Source organism: Scophthalmus maximus, chromosome 16 (assembly GCF_022379125.1).
Source record: "Scophthalmus maximus strain ysfricsl-2021 chromosome 16, ASM2237912v1, whole genome shotgun sequence".
NCBI lineage: Eukaryota > Metazoa > Chordata > Actinopteri > Pleuronectiformes > Scophthalmidae > Scophthalmus > Scophthalmus maximus.
Window position 1 is genome coordinate 10,272,284 of NC_061530.1, and position 20,452 is coordinate 10,292,735.

General features: G+C 43.2%; 2 protein-coding genes and 1 long non-coding RNA gene across 7 annotated transcripts; 2 read left to right on the top strand and 1 right to left on the bottom strand.

Moving 5' to 3' along the window:
• Positions 1-302: 302 nt before the first annotated feature.
• Positions 303-7,094, bottom strand: LOC118287117. Of its 2 annotated transcripts, XR_004785575.1 has the most exons (3): positions 6,983-7,094; positions 6,385-6,546; positions 303-1,590 (listed from the first exon to the last, which is right to left on the bottom strand). It is a non-coding gene; the product is annotated as an uncharacterized LOC118287117 (long non-coding RNA). The 2 variants fall into 2 exon arrangements; XR_004785574.1 differs by lacking the exon at positions 303-1,590 and having other exon boundaries at positions 6,333-6,546.
• A 53-nt stretch (positions 7,095-7,147) lies between these two features.
• Positions 7,148-11,644, top strand: lrrc3ca (leucine rich repeat containing 3Ca). Its single transcript, XM_035611924.2, has 2 exons — positions 7,148-7,286; positions 10,319-11,644. Exon 2 carries the CDS (start codon positions 10,402-10,404, stop codon positions 11,194-11,196), a length of 795 nt encoding a protein of 264 aa, XP_035467817.1. The 5' UTR covers positions 7,148-7,286; positions 10,319-10,401; the 3' UTR covers positions 11,197-11,644.
• Positions 11,645-13,858: 2,214 nt separating this feature from the next.
• On the top strand, positions 13,859-20,337 carry LOC118287116. 4 transcript variants are annotated; one of them, XM_035611927.2, is made up of 6 exons: positions 13,859-13,973; positions 15,602-15,768; positions 18,240-18,412; positions 19,172-19,279; positions 19,372-19,512; positions 19,604-20,337. In XM_035611927.2, the coding sequence occupies exons 3-6, from the start codon at positions 18,260-18,262 to the stop codon at positions 19,814-19,816; spliced, it is 615 nt and encodes a 204-aa protein (XP_035467820.2). In that variant the 5' UTR covers positions 13,859-13,973; positions 15,602-15,768; positions 18,240-18,259; the 3' UTR covers positions 19,817-20,337. The 4 variants fall into 4 exon arrangements, with proteins under 4 accessions (XP_035467820.2, XP_035467818.2, XP_035467819.2 ...); XM_035611925.2 differs by lacking the exons at positions 13,859-13,973; positions 15,602-15,768 and adding an exon at positions 17,672-17,795; XM_035611926.2 differs by lacking the exons at positions 13,859-13,973; positions 15,602-15,768 and having other exon boundaries at positions 18,045-18,412; positions 19,375-19,512.
• Positions 20,338-20,452: the final 115 nt, after the last annotated feature.

Here is a 20,452-nt window from a genome sequence, read left to right on the forward strand (position 1 = left end):
CAGAAGAGGCACGAGCCCGCCCATGTTGTGTATCGCGACCAATCAGCTTCGAAAGAGATATATTTACTGTTGAATGCACATTAAAGCTGTCCATTAATTTATGATTTGGCAACAAAAATACTACTACTACTACTACTAATAATAATAATAATAATAATGCAAAAACTCATTTTTTTTATCAGATGATTCATTGAGTGACTAATTGTTATTTGTCATTGTTAATAGAGGTATAACTCTTATATAGTTTTTGGCACACTGTACATGCACAATTTACAAAAAAAATACACCAACTATGACAAAGGTGAGCAGAAAGAAATATGTTTTATTGGTCAACCAATAGGAAATATTAAAAAAAAAAAATCAAGATTAATCTTTTCTAAAATGATAGCCACCATTAAAGGTCTATATTGGCCTACATGCAGAGCTATTATAGACTACGGTAGTATAATATAGCAATGGATTTTTATTGTTTTGACACTACTGCAGCACCCTGCAAACAAAGACTGTCTTTGAGCTGTAAGAGAGTTTGGCCATGATTATTGGACGAGCAGTGTCATATTCATAGTCTGTTTACTCTGGGGGGTGTTACAGTGGATATTGATTTGAACACCATTAAGCCTGAAAGTCTGCACTATAACTTCATGCACACTGTTACATTTGCTGCACTGTCTGTTCTTCACATGCAGTACAAGCTGCATGTACAGTATAGTACATTGTTGATTATTATTAATACATTCTTTATCTGATCGTTTGACAATTAATGTATTAATTATTAAGACAGATCTTAATTGGGCAAAAAGAATGATACAAAAAGATTCAAATAGAACACAAACTTTGGGCTTTGACTAAAATATCACTAATCTATTGTCTGGTCTCAGGTCTGACACTATAATTCTATTCTGTTTCATAAGAAAAAAATGTCTTATTCAGTTTGTATCTTGGTTTTGTATCACACAAGCTACTGCCTGGCAGTTTTTAAAGCGTTCCCATATTATTTGAAGCTCTAATATGACAGTATAATCCTTCAGGATTTACAGAGATCAGAGAAACTGTGATATTCATGGCTACATAATGCATTCAGGACTCCAGAGCTGAGAGAAGCTGCAATATTGTTTAAACCTTGTCTTGAAGCTGCTCTTGTAAATCAAATGATGCAGCACTTCTGAAAAGTCCAGTGTTCATCTTGATGACAACCAATGTATTTGTATCAGTTAAAGTACAGCAGGTGGCAACTGCTGCTCACACACAGGGGAAACTACTTTGAGCACCGGGATACACATTCTTTTCAAAAATATAATGAAATAAGAAGGAAAAAAAGGCTCCAAATGCATACCTCCTGATTCACAAAAATGTTTAGTATCCATTGATGCAGTTCAAAAAAATATTTCCATCATTCGAGTCAGAACTAATGGTACATTTTAAAATCTATGGACTGGGTCGCCCAGAAGGGTCAAAATAAGTTTAACCTCTGCTGAGATCCAGGCTCAGCTGGATGAGAAAATTGTGCTATTGGTATATGTCGTCTCTTTTCCGCTTCAACCCTCCTCAGCTGGAGAGAAGAACAAGGAGAATGTGCCTAGTCCCTTCAAACTGAAAGTAAAAAGAGAAAGAAATACGTTATAAGTACTGATGTACAAATGTATGGGGAAAAAAAGGTTCACAAGAAAGTGTTCTGTAATTTTTTTTCTGAGAGTGCAATGTTCATTTTCTATTTTGTGTCATTTATCAGTACCCACCCCCCATTCCCCTCTCCCTCTCTCCCTCGTTTCCTTCAACCTCTCAGTCACACATGCATACACATTGTACATGATAGCTGCCTAAAAGCTATTTCGTGGCTAATGGGGTTTATCTCCCCAGTCGTGTGTTGCTGTACTTCATGACAGCCCTCTGCTGATGTGTTCTTGCAGCTTTGTATCATCAAGCAGATCTTTCCTGAGTTCAGCCCACGTAAAGAGATTCAGAATTGCACAGTGTAAGAAAGCACTACAGAGGAACGACAAGAGGATTTTATTAAACGCCAAGCAAAAAGAATTTGGCCTTCAAAATCCTGGTTCGGTGACTATCACCAACTGCAGTACTCAATGGAAATGCTCTAATCTAATTCATCTAACCATTCTGTCATTCTTATCTGTCTTCCTCTGCTATGTTTCCCACTCATCTGACCTTGGCGTGATAATAATAGGGCTTGAAGAGCCCAGGAAGTGGTGCAGTGTGCAGCATATACACACAAACACACCCGCAACTGCACACATGAATGACGGTGATTTTTGAATCCGCAAAGAATGACTTAATCTCTGTTAATGATACAAAAGAATGTTCCAGCTGCCCTTGTCCTTTTTTTCATACACACCACAAAAGGAATGTGGATGTTCAATCTTCAAAATAGAATGTGTTTTCATTATTCTGTACCTGACTATAAGGTAAAATAGATCACTTAAAAAAGGAGATATTTCCCAAAAGGCCAAATTATTCCTTCAATGTTAATATGGAGCATACAATAATACAGTTGTGTTTGGATCTGTGCCATGACTACTCTAACCATGTCACACACTCACACGCAGACTTTCTCTTATGTAGTACTAGTGGGCTGTTTGAAACAGGGAATAGTCAGTTCTTGGCATCCAAAAATAGTCATTTATCGGAAGTTGTTGAGAAACGTCAGCAGTAGATGGACACCAGCTTGCTCAGTGCCACATACTTTCCTGTTTATTTATTGATGGCACTGTGTTTTCTTGGGCCTGGTGCAGCTTGACTGTTGGAGGGGGGGGGGGGGACCTGACGTGTCATAGATCTGTTGATGGCTGTCTAAAGGAGCTGTTTGACGGTGCAGCCTGATGCCCGGCGTGTCATGCAAGGACAGTGCTGCGTTACAGATTTACAGACATTAAGGTGACAGGTTAACAGCTGCTGCTTCTAACTGAGCACATGACAAATATGTCAGAGCTTGTTCCAGGACTGGAGCTTGGGTTGTTTACATATCATCTTTCCTCCAACTGAAGAACACCAAAGATCAGCCAAACTCAAGATGTTATTACCTCCAATCTGAGTATCTGTAGTTTGATAATCTCATATATGTGTGTGTGTGTGTGTGTGTGTGTGTATATCTCAAGCTACCTTGTAAAAAGTACCACATGACTACTACGAAAAATATGATTATCAGGTTAAGGATACTCAGATTTACTTTATATATATTTACTCTATATGTGTGTGTGTGTGTGTATGTGTGTGTGTGTGTGTGTATGTATATATATGTATATACTAGGCTAAGTAATCTTAGCCTGGTATCTATGTTTATACTAGGTTAAGATAACTGGCTGTAGCTTCATATGTACCATACAGACATGAGAATGGTATATTTTTAATACCTCTGCTCCCATTTGGTGGGTCAAATATTACATTATAGCCATCACTAACAATATGTAAAAATTGTCCGTCTGGTGGTTTGCTTAAGTGAGTTTGCTTGGTTGCACCTCAGAGTTTCTCTTGGTTTTCACCGCAGTGTTTCTGAGTAATTATTTCCCGGCAAAGGCGCTAAAAAGCGCTGGTAATATTCTTCAAGATGTGACTGGTAAATATTTATACATTTCATGCAATAACCTTTGCAGAAATTCCAGCAGTGATCAGGGAAGTAAACATCCCCAGTGAACCTCTGATATCTGCAGCAGTGACAGACTCACTTTTCTTTTCGGGTCATAGTTTGACCATCACATCTCCAACAGTGTCCTTGGAGGCCCAAAACATGACCTTTGAGGTGATCGCCCCTCCCTGGCTGTCATTGTGCATACGTCTCAGAGACACAATGAAGGACTAAGAATTATTAATTACTTTAAAAGGGCAGTGGGAAGCCAATTCAACCCCTTCTATCCTGTGTTGGCAGGAAGTGCAGGCGACTACAACAACTTAACATTTAAGATGCTGTACTTTGCAATCTGCGCCGCTACTTTGCTGATTGTTCATACTTGTTTTAAGAAATTTAACCGTTTAAAACATAACAGCTATAAATTTACTGCAGCGGAACAAATATCCACATTATACTCCGTTTCTGGATTCAGAAAAAAGAAGAAGAAAAAAAGGCAGTAGACTGGATTGTATTTCACTCCACCAGCAGAGTGGTAGTGTGAAATATGGTTCCATGGCCAGAATAGTATTGACTGAGATAATCAATAGAAGCCAATGGATGCATAAACGGTTCCTGTGCTTGTTTCAGTCAGGTTGAGACATCAATGGGTTGCCTGTGGGTCTGACGATCCAAGCACCAGCTCAACTCGATGCATCAAAACCTAAAGTTAGCAGCCTTTTCTGCTTTCGACCCCTGGATATGAAGCAGTATGTTCCCCTGAGCCGTCCTCGTCGTCTTTAAGTTGTGAACACTTCTCCAGAGCAGTTCTCTGTGCAGTTCTCTGTGCAGTTCTCTGTGCAGTGCTCTGCTACAAGGATCAATGAATATCACACTTTCATATTGCTTGCACATTGTCTCCTTAATGTCAGGGATATCAGACTTCAAAGACGAGGCTCCTCACAGGGAAGATGAGGTGAGGTGACCTCGCCTATTACTGGCAGTAGCAGGAAAATCATTTTCCTACACCTTTCTCACAGCATTTGATTAAAAGGTTCCAGACAGGCCAGGAAATAAATAAATAAAGCCGTGTATTCACAAAGACAAGGCGGGACTTTGATCTGGCTCGGTCGGCGAGGAGAACGCTGGGAGCCTGATACGGGGAACGTGTGTTTGTGCGTGCTCAAGTTTAGACGTGTGCATATGTGTGTGTTTTTGTATGAGCCGGCAAAGACAAACAGGATTTAAAAATGCCAACAAAAGGGAGAGGTCTCATGAACACAGGTCCTTTTGTTTCACCGCAGCTCAGAGCACAGGTGATGAGAAAACATTCCCGCCCTGTTGATGTGACATTGTAGAAAGAATTTTCCGAGCAAAAATTCCCATTCAGCACTCTGGCTTCATGTATGTACTGTAAGTAACAGAGAGGCCACCTGAGGCTGGTTTGCGAAACTCGACAGACTGGAGAGACATTAAAGTCAGAAGGAAAGAAACTTTGAATCACTTGAAAGTGTAATGTAGCAGGACTAATGCTGGGTTGATAATGCATACAGCACCCCGGAAGCTGCCAACCACAGCGGGGCGTTTGAAGTAATCTGATAAAAAAAAGCTTGCGAGACCGACTGCCAGTGCACTCTCCCCCTTCGACGAGGAAGGTAATCCCATTTTCTGCTGTTCCACTGTCATATGCTCCTCCACCTATCTGATCTTCCTCTAATTGACAAGAGCAGCCTCACAACCCCGAGGCCATAAAAGGAGTGAGCACAGAGCAGGCACAATGAACACCATGTGCTACGGGTTCCTCGTGGGGACTGAGATGCACCATTGTATAATGTTGGTTTTATCTTTTAATTTATCAACACTGGCTAAGGATACAGAGGCAAACATTAAAAGATGGTGGTTTTTATGAGCAGCACCTTATTGCTATTGTTCTAGCGAATTCACAATATTAGGTGACATGGTATGTAAGTACAAGCCTGTGTTCAAGCAAACTAAACTTAATTAGAAATGCAATTATTTATTTATCGTTTAAATAAATATAAAACCTTGCAGACCAATAACCCAGATACGACTGCCCGTTGCACTGTTTAACTACACGTCCTGCAGGTTAATCTGGAGGTTTAGCACAACTGACATCCTTAGTGGCACACGATCTTTGATCAACCTTTTGGAAAAACTGTCCAAAACGTAAGACAGGTATTAGGACAGGGACATGGAAAGGAAATGTGAGGGGAAAGTAACATTGAGCTCTAGCTATATAAACAGTCTATGATGCCACCACAGAGCACTGAAGAATACTCCCCACGTTGTACTAAAAGATGTCAAGGATGTTTTTTTTATTTTCCTATTTCCCCTTTCCGTCATCACCACATCCCACTGATCCAACATGCTCATGAGGTCCAGGCAAAAACTATATGAACTGTATACTCTCTCTCTTATACACACACACACACACACACACACACACACACACACCATAAAACAAACACTATTCCTATGCCGACAATCACCCTTTGAGAACATATAATTTTAACTGATATATTAGAGATTTTACCACTAGGACTGACAAAAGGGCCCTAGGTAATATATATATATATATATATATTTTTTTTATTATTATTATTATTTTTTTACCAGAGGCCCTTTATAATGAATGGTCTTTTAGTAGTATGACATAATGCAAAAGTAATTGGGATCTTTTGACCCCTGAGGAAATGGGAGCCCAAGGCAGTTACCTGCTCACTGGCCAATTGAAAGAAAGAGAGAAAGAAAGAAAGACAGCTGCAGTGAAGCGTATCCCACTTTATTGATTTTAATTCCATTAATACCTCCTGACTGGCCGCTTGGCAGATTCCCCCGGGCCAGTGCCCATGCACGTCTGTTTTCATAGTGGAATTTGACTGGACTTCCTTATCGGCTGGCAGCAGGCAGGAAAAGGACCGGGAGACGGCCAACGATCCCCCGCCCTGGCAGCCAGGCAGACCCCACGACTGAAACAACAAGCTTCATTTCAACCACGATGAATGTAGGCTCTTCCAACTCAACCGCGACATGCACCGACATTGCACTGCGTATGAGATCATTTCTGTGTGTGTGTGTGTGTGTGTGTGTGAGAGAGAGAGAGAGAGAGAGGGAGGGGCACTCCTCACTTAGGCACCTGCTGCATGCTCATTAAAATCCACTCCATTCACATCAATCAACAGATGCTTATGGATGAATTATAACCAGTCTTTCCATTGCATATTTGCATCCATCCTTTTTTTTTCTCCAACACTCCGATCCCTGCAGCAGCCAGGGACCGACCATATCCAGACACCGACGCCTCCCCACTGTGCGTAAATGCATGTCTGCCATTTTAAACTTTTTTCTGTGTGTGTGTGTGTGTGCGTGTGTCAGATCCAGGATCGCAGTGAGTGAGATACCCACCGCCTTGCGTCCTCACCAGTTCGCGCAGGCTCCGCCGATGTGATGCCTGGTTCCCCCCCCCTGGTTGCGTGGGAACTGAGCGGCTGCGCGGAGCGAGCCCCGGTCCTCGGGGGCATTTCCCAGCGGCGCGTCGTGGCTGACGGAGCGGCTCTCGGCACAAGTTGAGGCGGCTACGCGGAGGACCCGATGGACGCGGACCAACGTGCTGAGCGAACCGGGCAGAGCGCTGGTCCGCCGGACCTTCTTCACCGTGCGCACTCGCGGATCAACGCATCATGAAGAGGAGAGGGAAAGCGGCGAAGACGTGAGTGTGTGTGTGTGTGTGTCACTGACCCAAACGCACCTTTTCTTTGTAATATTGCACGCACCTACTCGTTTTTTTTTTTTTAAATATAAAAGTCTCTTGTCTTTCTGGTATTCAAGGGGGGGGGGGCTTTCTAAACGGGGACTGCTGATGAAAACAACTTCTGCATGTTGCTGACTGAAACAGCACGAGAGATGGAGTCAACAGGGGCTGTAGAGAGGCTTCGTCTTTCTTCTCCTGAGTTCATTCTCCACCAGACGCTTGTTGCTCACAGAGAGGAAGCCGATACTTGACCCTCTGTTGGGCATTCATTTTGCACCTTAAACGTGCTCATCTTGTGTTAGGATTAATACAATTTCAATTTGAAGTTATGACTGGAGTTTTTACGTTGAGGGTATTAATGTTCAAATTCATCTTGGGGAGACATTTGCTCTGCTGATGACAATGACAAGATCGAAGAGCTGACAGCTGTTCTCTTACAGTATGCTTGCACATTGCTCTCTCTCTCTCTCTCTCTCTCTGTGTGTGTGTGTGTGTGTGTGTGAGAGAGAGAGAGATGGGGGGTGTCAGAGTACAATGGAAATCTGCCAAGCACGGGGTTTTGCTCTAAGGAACAAAAAAGAGCATCTCTAGTAATCGAGATTGACATGGAGTAAGGGATCAGGAGGGGGGGAGGGAGCTAAAAGCACTGAAATATGATTACTGATGCATCAAAAGCCCTTGTTTCAGGTTAAAGAGGGTCAGAGATGCTGTATTTTCCGCCGTTTCCCTTTCTGTCATCCACACCTCCCATTGATAATTAGAAACCAGCAGCTTATCCACCATTCATGCGCCGCTTTCATTCTGTGTGATGTGATGCCATTTAAAAAAAAAAAAAAAAAGGTCAGATTCACACATGGAAAAAACACCATATCGCAAAAAAACATGTTTACATAGTAAAGTGGTGTTGCATTTTGAATGCCTCCGCTGTTTGGGTTTGAGTCCAAAATGACTGCCCCCTTACATAATTGGTTCCATGGGACCTGTCAGTGTAGCACCGAACGCAGGGGGATTTATGAAGTGAGAGAGTGACCTTTTGTTGCCCGAGTGCAGTATTTATTGTGTAAATTAAACGCTGGAGTTATTTATCACACAAGCAGGCAATGACTTTAGGATTTAAAGGCCATTGATTTATTGTATTTACACTATAAGGCTGTGAGAAGGGCCATATTTGTTAGAAGGGTATAGACCATTACTAAAATGAATATTTTGGGTAGAAAACCGTTTCTGAAATTCTAATAGTGAATTATACCGGTGCCCCACCCATTCTGCTCACTTGGTTTTCGCCCTCTCTTATCTCTACTCTTTCCCCGCCAGCTGTCTTCATCAGCTCTCCCCGTGACTTGCTAACATTTGCCCCCTCTCCTGGATATCTCATTAGTGCCACACACACACACACGGTTCTCCGTGTTGTAATTGTAATGTTAGCCCTCTCCCTCTTGAATCCTCTCAATATCATTCCTTCTCTCGCAGCCCTGCGATCGTGTGTCCAATTTCCCTTCTTGCCCGCATGCGTCCCCCTCCGTCCTTCGTCCCCAGCCCCCCACTGCTGCTGCTCCCCCATTATCTCTCACCAAAATACCAGGCTGGCATGCTAGTTGACAGGAAAAGTGCAGCCTTTTACAGGAGCATTACGTTACCCGTTCAGTCGAAACCAGATCTTTTATTTCCTTGTGTGTTAGGCCGCATCTGTCATGCTGTGTAACGTTCTCATACACCCTGCTGACACAGAGGGAAAACCTTTGGAAGTGGCTTTAGTCTGGCCTTGATGAAGGTGTGTGGACTAACATCCCATATCTGAGGGAGGCAAACCACCGCAGTCTGAGGTTCATCTGTGCTCTTATACGTCAGCCTATCAACCACGCCCTAATGGCTTGTTATTGGGGTTGTCTGGCAGGCATCTCTTCAACCGGCGTAACACAATGAGTGTTATTAGCTGTATCTTGTAGACAAATCATCCACCCCCCTCGCACGTATATACACACCACTATTGCATCTTTACACTGTCCTCTACCCCCTCACCCCCAATGCCATGTGATACTTAGAGGTAGTTAGAGATCGATTTCATTTTTTTAAGCTTGGTAAGCGGATCTTGCCCAGTCTCCAGCCATTTTCAAGAAATTAAGAGGTCTGCCCCTGGTTCTTTTTTGTCTCAAAGTAGACATGGCATCACTACTGTTGGCCTGTTCAGAGCATTAGCATTCACCCCAACAAAAAAGGATTGGGTGGCCAACACTGATGCTACACTCACTTGAGGAGTTTTTCCTTAAGAGGATTAGTAATGGGATAGGAGGTAGCCCTGATCACCTATTAATGAAGTGTGTCAGGGTGGGTAGACTTGACATTTTCAGAGGCTGACATACAAAAAATAAAGTTTAATTTACAGAACACACAAGCTTATACCTTTGTGTTACTCAAACTTTTGAGTAAATCACCTTATGAACTAGTGGCCGCAAAACTTGATGAGCTAGGAAAATGATAATAGTCTCTTTTATAGAAAAATTGTTGCATCAGAATGGCTGATACAATTTTGGAAGGAACTGGAAACTCGCTACATAAACACGACTATTAATAATATTGTTGATTTTTTATTTTTTGTTGACTACATTTTGTTCCTTGTGGTGTCACATACTGTATGTTAATGTCAGCCTCTGTGTACTGAAATAGCCCTGCACTGCAGGGATGTCAATTATAAAGGAGGCACAGTGACACCAAAGGATTTTCCCTGCTCGTTTATTGTGCTGGTATGAATGCAATGTTTGATCTTTAGACTTTCTTGGAAATACAACAGTGGTGCCGTTGTTTCTGGCCACCGACGTGCTGTAATGAGCATGCAGCATTCTCCTCACAGCAAATAGACAAGCTACTCTGGCCTATGAAGAACATAGTTAATTACCTATGTTTTCTTAGGCAAAAAGTGTTTCTCCGTCATTTCTTAAAGGGAAGTCTTCCCACCACTGCTAATGTGACATTGTGTTGTTTTTATTTCATAGACTCAACAGCTACTGGGGAGGTTGATGTGGACTTCACCCTGTGCACCCAGGTGGTCTCTCCTGGAGCATGTTTGTGTCCCACAATGTCCCTACTTGCAGACTGGCTACTGCGCCACTCGGTGGTCATGTGTTTGCTGCTGCACAGCCTGGTGCTAATGACCTTCTGCTTCCACCATGCTGCGACCAGTTGCTCCAAGAGCTGCTACTGCTCTGAGAGTGAGAGCAGTGGCAAGACGGTGCGCTGCAGCAATCTGCAGCTCACAGAGATCCCCCAGGATATCCCCAATGACACACGACGCATCTTCTTGGACTTCAACCTCTTCACCACAATCCCGACAAATGCTTTTGAAGGTTTGCCTCATCTGGTCGAACTGGATCTATCACACAATGAATTAAGCCAGCTAGAAGTGGGGGCGTTCCGAGGCCTGGGCCCCTCACTACAGTTCCTGGACCTTTCCTCCAACAAGTTAGTACACTTTAACCCTGATGCCTATGAGGGGCTGCGGGCTCGCGCCAATCTAACAAACAATCCATGGCACTGTGACTGCAATCTGCAGATGGCCATGCCTCACGTACACCTGGAGCCTGCATCACTGACTGGCATTGTGTGCCAGACTTCAGACCCTGAGGAAATAGGAGTTCAAGGACTTGCCTTCCTGTTGGCACCTGACATAGACCTATGTGTGGTGATGAAGAGGACTACAGATGTGGCCATGCTGGTCGTCATGTTCGGCTGGTTCAGCATGGTCATCTCCTACCTGGTCTACTATGTCAGGGCGAACCAGGAGGACGCCCGCAGACATCTTGAGTATCTCAAGTCTTTGCCCAGCAGACCGGACAAGTCAGAGGAGTCTTCCACTATTAGTACTGTGGTATAGGATGGATGGAGCTGCAACCTTCATCAACACAGTCTTCATCGGTCTCAGACAGATTTGCCCAGCTGTTGTCAGGGAGTCAAGGGGGCCAAGGAGACATATGCCTGCACAAGAAGAACAAGGCCGATGCAACCTAGCCCAGATGAATAATTCATCTTTCAGCGGCCCATTAGGAGTTTTTGTTGGTTGAGTTGATGGTCCAGTCCTCTAAGGGAGAAGAAGCAGCTGCGTGTTGTTTGGTGAACTCTAAATATGGGATACAAATGGGATTTATCCAGTGGTGCATGCACCTTGATGCACCTCTTTCGCAGACAGACAATTCCAGAGGTGACGTCAAATAGCAAGGGGGTAACGGCCAAGCTAGAACGAGGAACTTTGTGCGCTGTATTCCATTAAAGTCCTTCCAGTATTCACCAGTATGCAACAAGTAAAATGACGTTTTCCTTTTGAAGTGTTGTTTTGTTTTTCCTCTGTGAACTCACTCAAATATATCACAAAAAAAGAAGGAATACATACAGAATTAATCGTTTGAATCGCTCCACTTTCTGCATATTCAGCTCACTGAATTACATCGCGGCATGACGAAGGACTTACCAGTCATTCTGGGATGTTTTGCTAGAAGCCACTGTACCAGAGCTCCATACTGATGAACAGAGCTCACTCTGTACGTTAAGAATCGGTCACGGGAAAACCTCTGCTAGCTCACTCCCATAACCTGTAGGAGCCTTCAATGATTCATTCAAATCAAATGCAGAGACATCCAACGCTGTAGGCGAATAGAGGATCTGAAGGGTACTTTACAAAAGGCATTGCGTTTAATGTTTACTGTAAAAAAGGTTGATTTGACACTGAGATGAGAGGTTACTGTAGATCAACTGTCGTGAAATGAGAGAGAGAGAGACTTCTTAACAAAACAAGTTTTTCATATCCTGGTCGTAAAAGCCCTTCTGCTCTCACCTCTTCACCCGGTGTAATTAAGGGAACACAGATGAATCCCTCATGATCGTACCTGTTTATTTAGAGAGACCCTCTGTGCTGGTCTTTAATAAGCACATGGTGTCTCTGGGAGCCATCTCGTCTGATACAGTCCCATAGGTTTTCCAAACAACATTTATTGACCATTTAAAAGAGCTGCCAGAGATGTGAATCTCCCATTTCACCCGACCCTGGCAAAGAGGAAGATGAATGTGTGTCTCTTCAGATGAAATCATCAATACAAACCGAGGCTACAAAAACGGAGATGTATTTGTCTGGAGACCTAATTTAATCTAGACCCGAATGTGCTCTAAGATGTGCTCTTTGTCCGTCTTTTTTCCACAGAGCAAGGTAAGGATAGCCCAGTGCTGTCTTAAATAATGAAATCGGAATGCTTAAGATGTGGGAAATGGTTTGTCAGCAAGGGTTTCCCCTCTGTCAGACACACAAATGCCTCTGGAGCAGAGCAAGACCAATACATGATTTATGATGGCCATAAAAACACTTGAGCAGAATGTCTGGGAAGGCTCCCATCAACTTGTGTGACCCACTTCTTGAGGAGAGATTAAGGGAGAACACCACAGGGGATCAGCTGCCCTCCTCTCGGCTGCCTGGCTTCCCCGTGCTCGGGCGAAGTGTTTTCCAAATGACCTGCGGCTGCTCACTGAGAGTCCTGAGGAATCACAGCGGCGACAGTTCCACCTCATCTTCGGACTACCTCTTACCCAAAGGCAGCACTTAGTCTTTAAAGGGGCCGTTTTCTGGGAAATACGCCTCTCCGCATGCTTGCAGAGAGTTAAATGTGAAGATGAATGACACTCTCAAGTCTATATGGTAAATATGTCGCTGGAGGAAGCAGACAGTTGGCTTCATTTATTGTGTTAGTCATGCATGCTGAACAGTTTCCATGCGTCATGAGTTTGTTTCACAGAAATTATATTTTCCTTGACAGAGATAATCTTAAGAAAGCCCTGGTACAGCCTCTCGCGACGAGCAGGATGTTTAATAGTCCTGAAAAACAGATGGTGAGCCTCTTTCTCCAACTGACATTTCCTGACACACACACACACAACACACCAGCTCCCTAATAACAGAGTCTCACGGTGGCTTTGAAACCAGCCACTGTCAAGGAAGCTCAGAGTAGATAAACATAGCGCTTTTAACTGACATGTGTGTGTCTCTGTATTTCTTAAAGCGAATGTATGTAAGTGAGCACATTCTTTTGTTCACCTGTATGTACGACAGGCGTGTGCACATGCCGGGAGTGAGGGCGCTGGTAATGAAACACCTCTGTGCCCCAGCACACATAAACGTCGCTGAGGTTAATTTAAATTTCAGGCCGGCTCAGCTTGCCCCGCCTGCTACCTTGGACACGTTACACTGGTGTGAGCATTACAACTGCTGGGTAATGGGACACAAAGTGGGGGATAAGGTGACGCATCCAATCCCACAGAGCACGGCCCTGTTTGGGATTGGGTTGCAGGTGAAAAATGTTTCCAAGCTCCGAGATCACATGGGGCCTCCCAGCAAGGGTCCGTGTGGGCGCCTGTCAGTTTCCTCTTTTCGTTCAAAAAGGTATGTGACACCTTATATGCAGCATCGGAGGAGGGTGACGAGGACATCCTCTGTGTGACTGTCAATATTCTGAGATGGTCTTCTGTGTGTGTGTGTGTGTGTGTGTGTGTGTGTCCTCCGGGGCAGGGGGTTATCCAGAGAGGAAAGACAGACGATTATTGCTGGCCTAAGAGAAAACAGTGTGTCAAGGTCCCAGACTCACATTGTGTTACACAGCTCCCCCTGTCGTGGTAAGTAAGCAAGTGTGAGGAAAACAACAATTCCTCACAATACACTGTAACAAAATGACACCAGCAACAGCCTTATCTTATAATTTACTACACACTAGAGGCATACAGAACCAGAAACACAGAGTGGTCACTGCACACAGTTGTGCTTTTTAATAAGATGCAGAAACCTTTACCATGACCAAGGGGCCGTACTATTTCAGTTTTGGTGATACAACCAGATGACCACACCAATGACCTGAGGCCTTATGGGGCAGCATTCTTTTTTGAACATGCTAATCTACATAACAGAATAACCATTGAGTCAGAAGAAAGAGCAGAGGAGCGGGGTTTAGCACATTGGTACAGTAACATTAAACAGTAGGTATAAAATATAATATAAAATGTCAAACATCAATGTACAAGTAGTTACTCAAACAAGTATTAAACAGTAAATGGGTATTACAATAATACAGGTGTGCAGGAGGTGAATAGTCACACAATTGATATGAGTATTGACACATTCAATGACAATCATGTACAAGACGGCACATGAATGTATAATGTGATAAGTTCAAAATTGCCATGTGGATACAATCATCCTGTGACTGGTTAAACTGTGTCTTTTGCGATAAGATTTGCAAAAGATTTTGTTTTGCAATTCTACGTGTTTTTTAATTCTACATCAGGAGATGTAACCTACTAACTACTATGACGAAAATCAAATGAATACATTTTCTGTATCTACTCAGAGGTGTACATATTTTTTGGTGATATCTCAAAATGGCAAACTGGCAACATAAAGTTTACAAGGATGGTTTCCCATAAAATCTCTAAACTGATATTTGTTGTGAAATCATGTATAATGACTAAACTTCCTTCCTCTGAGGAAGAGCAGCATCCTCGGGTCATTTCACACAGTTGTAACACAGATACGTCAGACTGGGCCGGATAGATTCCAGCTAAAACACTTTTCCCCCCCAAAATTGCTGGCTCCATCATTTTCTGAGAAACAAAACAGCCCAGCATTACTCTTACACATCATGTGATGTCCCAGGACACAATCAGTCATTAGAACCTAGAAAACCTGGATGTTCCTTGTTTTTTGGATCTGACCCAAAAACCTTCATGATATTGCAAATGTGAGAAAAAAAATATCTAACAAATCTTTTCTGATATACGATCGGGTGGAAATCAGTCAGTGATTGATGGATTGATTTTCCTCATTAAAAAACCAATGCTAAGGTGAATCAATTCCAGTTCATCTGGGCGAAATCCTTCTCATACCCATTTTTTATTTTAAAGAAGCATTCATTTGCTAAAATCATTTTCAGATGAACAATATTTATCTGAGAAACAGCTCTTTGATATAACATATAAATGTGTTCATCCCTGTAGAACCTTATTTTAAAAAACAGTTTAACACCATAAGGCTTTCGCAGACTTCACATTTATTAAATGAAATCCAATGGCAGTCATGCCCAACATATTTTTTCACTGCTGCAGCCGGGGCATTGTGGCAAGCAGATACAAAGGTGACACTGTGATACACGGTACATCAAATAAACCGTGTGGTTGGCTTCCAAATGGGTCATTGACAGGGCCATAGAGCGAGGCCCCAGCAGTGAATAATGCCCTCCTTTCATGTGCAGGATTGACTGGAGATCAGACCAGTGTGGATTTCAGGGATCAGATTTGACGGCTTCACTTCACAGTCAACGAGCATGGCCAGATGTAACAGGGACTGATCAAGGGGCCTGGTGTCGGAGCACGAGGCAGACCAATCTGCGACAGTGGAGGAACACGAGTGACCTATGAGGTGAATGCCGATGATGGTGTGTGTTTGGAACCTTTTGAAACGAGGATCTGTTGGATCCTTCGAGGAGGTAAAATAATTCGTAGTTTGAAAGTGTGGGAAATACACTTTCTCACTTTCTTGCCAAGAATTAGAAGATTAATACCACACTTACATCTGTACGATAAATATATACTGTAGCTGGAGCCAGCAGCCGGTTATCTTAGCTCAGCATAAAGACTAGAAACTTGATGAAGCAAGCATGATATTCTCCTTATAAGATTGCTGTGGTGTTTTTTTTCTTGGTCTCAGCCCCAGCTGGTTTGTTGGGCAACTTCAAAGTTTCAACTTGAACACATGAAATATGGAGTCTTATAGTGCGGGCACCAGATTTTGGCAAGCTAATGGTTTCAGTCCTTATGTTAGACGACGCTAACTGGCTGCTGGCTGTGGCTTCATATCAACCACACAGAGATATGAGTGATATCAATCCTTTCATCAAAGTGTTGGCAAGGAGGTGAATGGGCGAATTCCCCATGTCTCCAAGGCACGGATTGACAGAAGAGCCTATTTGAAAATGTACTCTATAAAATAAATAAAATGTCGTGTATCTAAAAAAATCTTTTTCTCTTTCTGTCAACTTGTGTTTTTCTTTTGCACTTTTCAACTTTGACATTTTCTGCTGATGAAATCCAAGCGTCACGCTTTTATATGGCACTCTCCACCAGATGGCGCTCTCCCTTCACTGCCCAGCACAATGTACCTGTAGCACAGGAAGTCTGGTGAACTCACTGCCCCTGAATCAGTGGGCACTGTGGTCCAATGTGGGCTCCGGTTCAGATGAAGGTCACTTGGATCTATCTAATTCAAGAGTCATTCCTAATATCATAATAATGAGTTTGGAGTTGTTGATGTTTTATTTGACTGGTGTGTGTTTAAGAACAGCTTCTTTACAGCCAGGCCAATACAGTTGTGTATACTTCTGCAAATGCATCTCTAGTGTCGTGCACCTCCATTTGGCAATTATCACAGATATTTCAGGCCTGTACATGTGTAAGACAATGACTGCAAGTCATTCGCCAGAGAGGAATCGCAATGGCCTCAAAAACACTCGGGATGAGCACAGTGATCATGAGAACAAGTCATTTCAAAAAGTATTTTAGCATTTTCAATTTCAATTGCCCTCGATGTGCTGTCAGAGGAAATGCCCGTTTCCTCCAGGTCTCTTTATATATGACTCTGAGATATTTTTGTGCAACTGCTCAGAGCAATTGCATTAGACAAGTACTAAGAGAGGGAAAAATACAGTAATGAAGGAATTCCAGAGTTACTGTACACTCGAAGCTTACACTGAAAATGTTTTAACTAGAGTTATATACACATGAAAACTGCTCGTACCCTTTAATTTCTTTGAACAAAATTTAAATAATGATGATAGAAGTAGTAGTAATAGTAGTAATGATATTAATTTGTTGTAGTTGTAAATTGTACTTTGCTCTTTACTCTGACTTGCTGCTACTTCCAACATCTCTGTCAGTTGAGATGGTATTGCACTAACAGTCCTGTATTCATATTCCACTTCAGTCTTTTCTTATTCAAACCTTTTCTCATTCTATGTTTTTCAGTCTTCCCAAAGTGGATCAATAAAGTATTTTATATATTATATTTTTCTTATTTCAATTTTTATAAATGGTCCTCTTTGCTTTACTAACTATTTATTATTATGTCGAGACACAAAGTGTTGAATTATTGAAAACTGTTCCGGGGCTGAAGGAGACAATTCATCTTCAACACTTTCACAGTCAAAGTAATATGGGCTTCCTAAAAATAAGAAAAAATGACGAGCCTCGTCGAAGCAGAACGTGTGAATTTCTTGGAAATGTCCCAATTCTCATAATCACACTCATTTGGATGAACAAATGATGGGAATCCCTCAACGTGGACCTGCTCTCTATATATATGTATAGGAGTATGTATTAATCATGGAAAGTGTTCAGTCGAGGTCAATACTTAAAGACATTCCCCGACAGAGGCCATGAACATTCTGATTGGTGAGTAGTGAGGCAACGCTCGTAGACTTCCTCTGCTGATCATCTCCAGAGACCCCGAGGAGCTGGCGAGGGGGGCAGAGAACTGGGGTGTCGCTGGGGGTGTGAGGAATAGATAGTCGGTTCTTAATGCGCGTTGAATCCGCTCAAACTGTCCTAGTTGCCATGTTTGACTGCTGGAAGTTACTTCTGTTTAAGGTTTCACATTACAGTGAATCTTCTGAACTCATGCAGCTCGGGGGGGGGGTTGGGGGGGGGGGGGGGGCATGTCCAGTGCTGCAGCGCAGAGGAGCAGCCGAGCAGAGCCGCGCTTTGTTCCGCCTGTGGTGCCGCTCTGCCACACACACACACACACACACACACACACACATTGTGCCAGAAACATAAAGAGAGCTTGTTCTGGCGCCAGGGCGCTAATCTTTTCCTCTGATTGTCCTCCTCCTGCAGTTTTCGCCCTCCCCTGCTACATGGCCAGCCTCGGCCGCGGCGCGCCTCTGCCGGGGCGCAGCGCACTTGTTGAGGAGCCGCGGTTTCAGGAGCTGGTGCAGAAGAGCCGCAGCTTGACGGAGAAGATCCTGGGGTCCGTTCCCGCCGCGCACGAGTCCTGCGTCCGCACAGAGGTGAGCACATTTGCTATGAACCCGCCGGTGGCGCATGTTGTTGTTTTTTCCGCGCGGATCGAACGCGCGCCAGGCTGCGCGCCGGGTCGTTGCGTAGATGGTAACCGTTAGCCCGCAACAAGCCCGCGTCACTGCCCCGAGAGGCTGCACAGCGAGTCAGGGACTGAAATGTGTCCGTTTGCTACCGAGGTGGATATTTGGACATTTAGAAATCACCCGTAGTCGCCTCTGTGGGACCAGTATTCACTATCCACTGAAGGCTGCGATGAAACCAGTGAACTGTTCCAAAGGGCGCAGCAGCAGCGTAGATCTCTGAAGTCCGATCTACCAATCGTCACACGCAGTTGACTATATTTACTCTTTACCCACTTACACCAGGTACAAGTACAATTTTCAGATACTTGTTCTCTAGAGGATGCCAATTTTATGCCACATCACTCTTGTACTACTGTACAGGCCCATTCACTTAGCATTCATAGTTACTTTACAAACTACACCGACAAAGCCCATGATGGTCAAATATGATGCATCGTGATAAAAGTACCATTCTCTGTTATGGTGGGTATTGAGCTGATAATACTTAAAAGGAATAATGATCTTTTTTTCTTTACTAGGTTGTATTACTACATGTGATTTAGGAAAGCCACCAAGATTCCTCATGCGTGATTTGGCATTTTTGCCCCAAAATAACTTTGTTTGTTAGCTGCATGCCAGGCTGCAATCTATCCATGACATCACGATGTTGTCTCTCCTCTGCAGAGTTTCAAACTCAATTCCTCAGAAAATGCACACCTGGCGATAATGGCAGCCAACATTGGAATCCTTCCCGCTCCTGTGCTCAGAGCTGTGTCAGAAAACGTCATTTCGGTAAGCGACCTCCAAGGAGGAAAAATTCTTTAAGTGTAATGAGAGGGGGGGAGGGACACCATGACTGATTTGTTGTTTTTCTTTCCTATAAGAAGACCATTTTGACACGCATATCCGAGGGTCTTCAGCTGCACCGGGCCTTACTGAGCACCATCTCTGGGCGGCTGCAAAACAAAGACCAGGTGACAGAGCTGATGGCCGACATCAGGGACCTCGACATTCAGATCAACAAGGTGGGAGATTGCCTCCAAATCAAATATATAGACAAATCTGTTTTGCATTTAAAGCACCTACATGAGATTCCCCCTTTCACATGCCTCGCAGATGCTGAAGATGGTCCAAGAGGAGGCTGTGGTGCTGCCCACCCAACCCACGGTGACTCTACGTCTACCTGGGGAATACGAGGTCCAGCTGGCGGCACACCTGACTCTGGAGCAGCTCCTGTCATTTGGGCAGGACACAGTCCGCTACCTCAGGAGTCTGGACAAGAGCAACGAAGAGGAGACGGAGAGCTGGCCAACTGGTGTCACACTCTAAATGCTTTTGGCTTTTATCCCCCCTCATTGTTATGGCATTTATTTATTTGTTAAGATATATTTATTTTTCTAAATCTATTTTCTATTTATGTATTTATTTATGAATATGAAATATTTATTTGGGGAATTTGTTTTGGTAAAAAAGCTTTGCAATCCTCCATTATGTTCTAACCCAGGTCTGCTGCCTTCCACTATGCTCACATTACATTAGCATCACTGAAAATTAAATCATTCTCAACCCTCAGATATAAACAAACACTATATGTATACATTATTCAATAGTGCAAAAACTATGCTTACAATTTCTCTTCATAACAGAGTTTATTAACAATTATGTAAAAAACAGCAAGAGTAAGAGTTATTTAACTTTATCAAGTATAAACACTCATTTTAGGGGAATGGGGCACATCATGGATATGTTCTGTAAATATTCATAGATTAAACTAATTATTTTTGGGTGAAACTTATTTCAAAACTGCAAGTTCTGATCGTTTCAATAAAAAAAAGTTGCCTAAAAAGGGACTTGTTTCTTGTTGTCAATGACTATCTGTAATGACACATCAGAGACAAGTACTGACATGTTGACGCATCGTCTCAAAGAAATTGTATCTAAAATTCCGGTCAACTCAATACTGTA

Bases quoted from the DNA above. Each gene is read 5' to 3' on its own strand.
- lrrc3ca (XM_035611924.2), top strand. From the start codon at position 10,402: ATGTCCCTACTTGCAGACTGGCTACTGCGCCACTCGGTGGTCATGTGT.
- LOC118287116 (XM_047327467.1), top strand. From the start codon at position 18,059: ATGTCCAGTGCTGCAGCGCAGAGGAGCAGCCGAGCAGAGCCGCGCTTT. The intron at 19,280-19,371 runs GTAAGCGACCTC...CTTTCCTATAAG, and splicing joins TGTCAGAAAACGTCATTTCG to AAGACCATTTTGACACGCAT. The intron at 19,513-19,603 runs GTGGGAGATTGC...CATGCCTCGCAG, and splicing joins TCGACATTCAGATCAACAAG to ATGCTGAAGATGGTCCAAGA.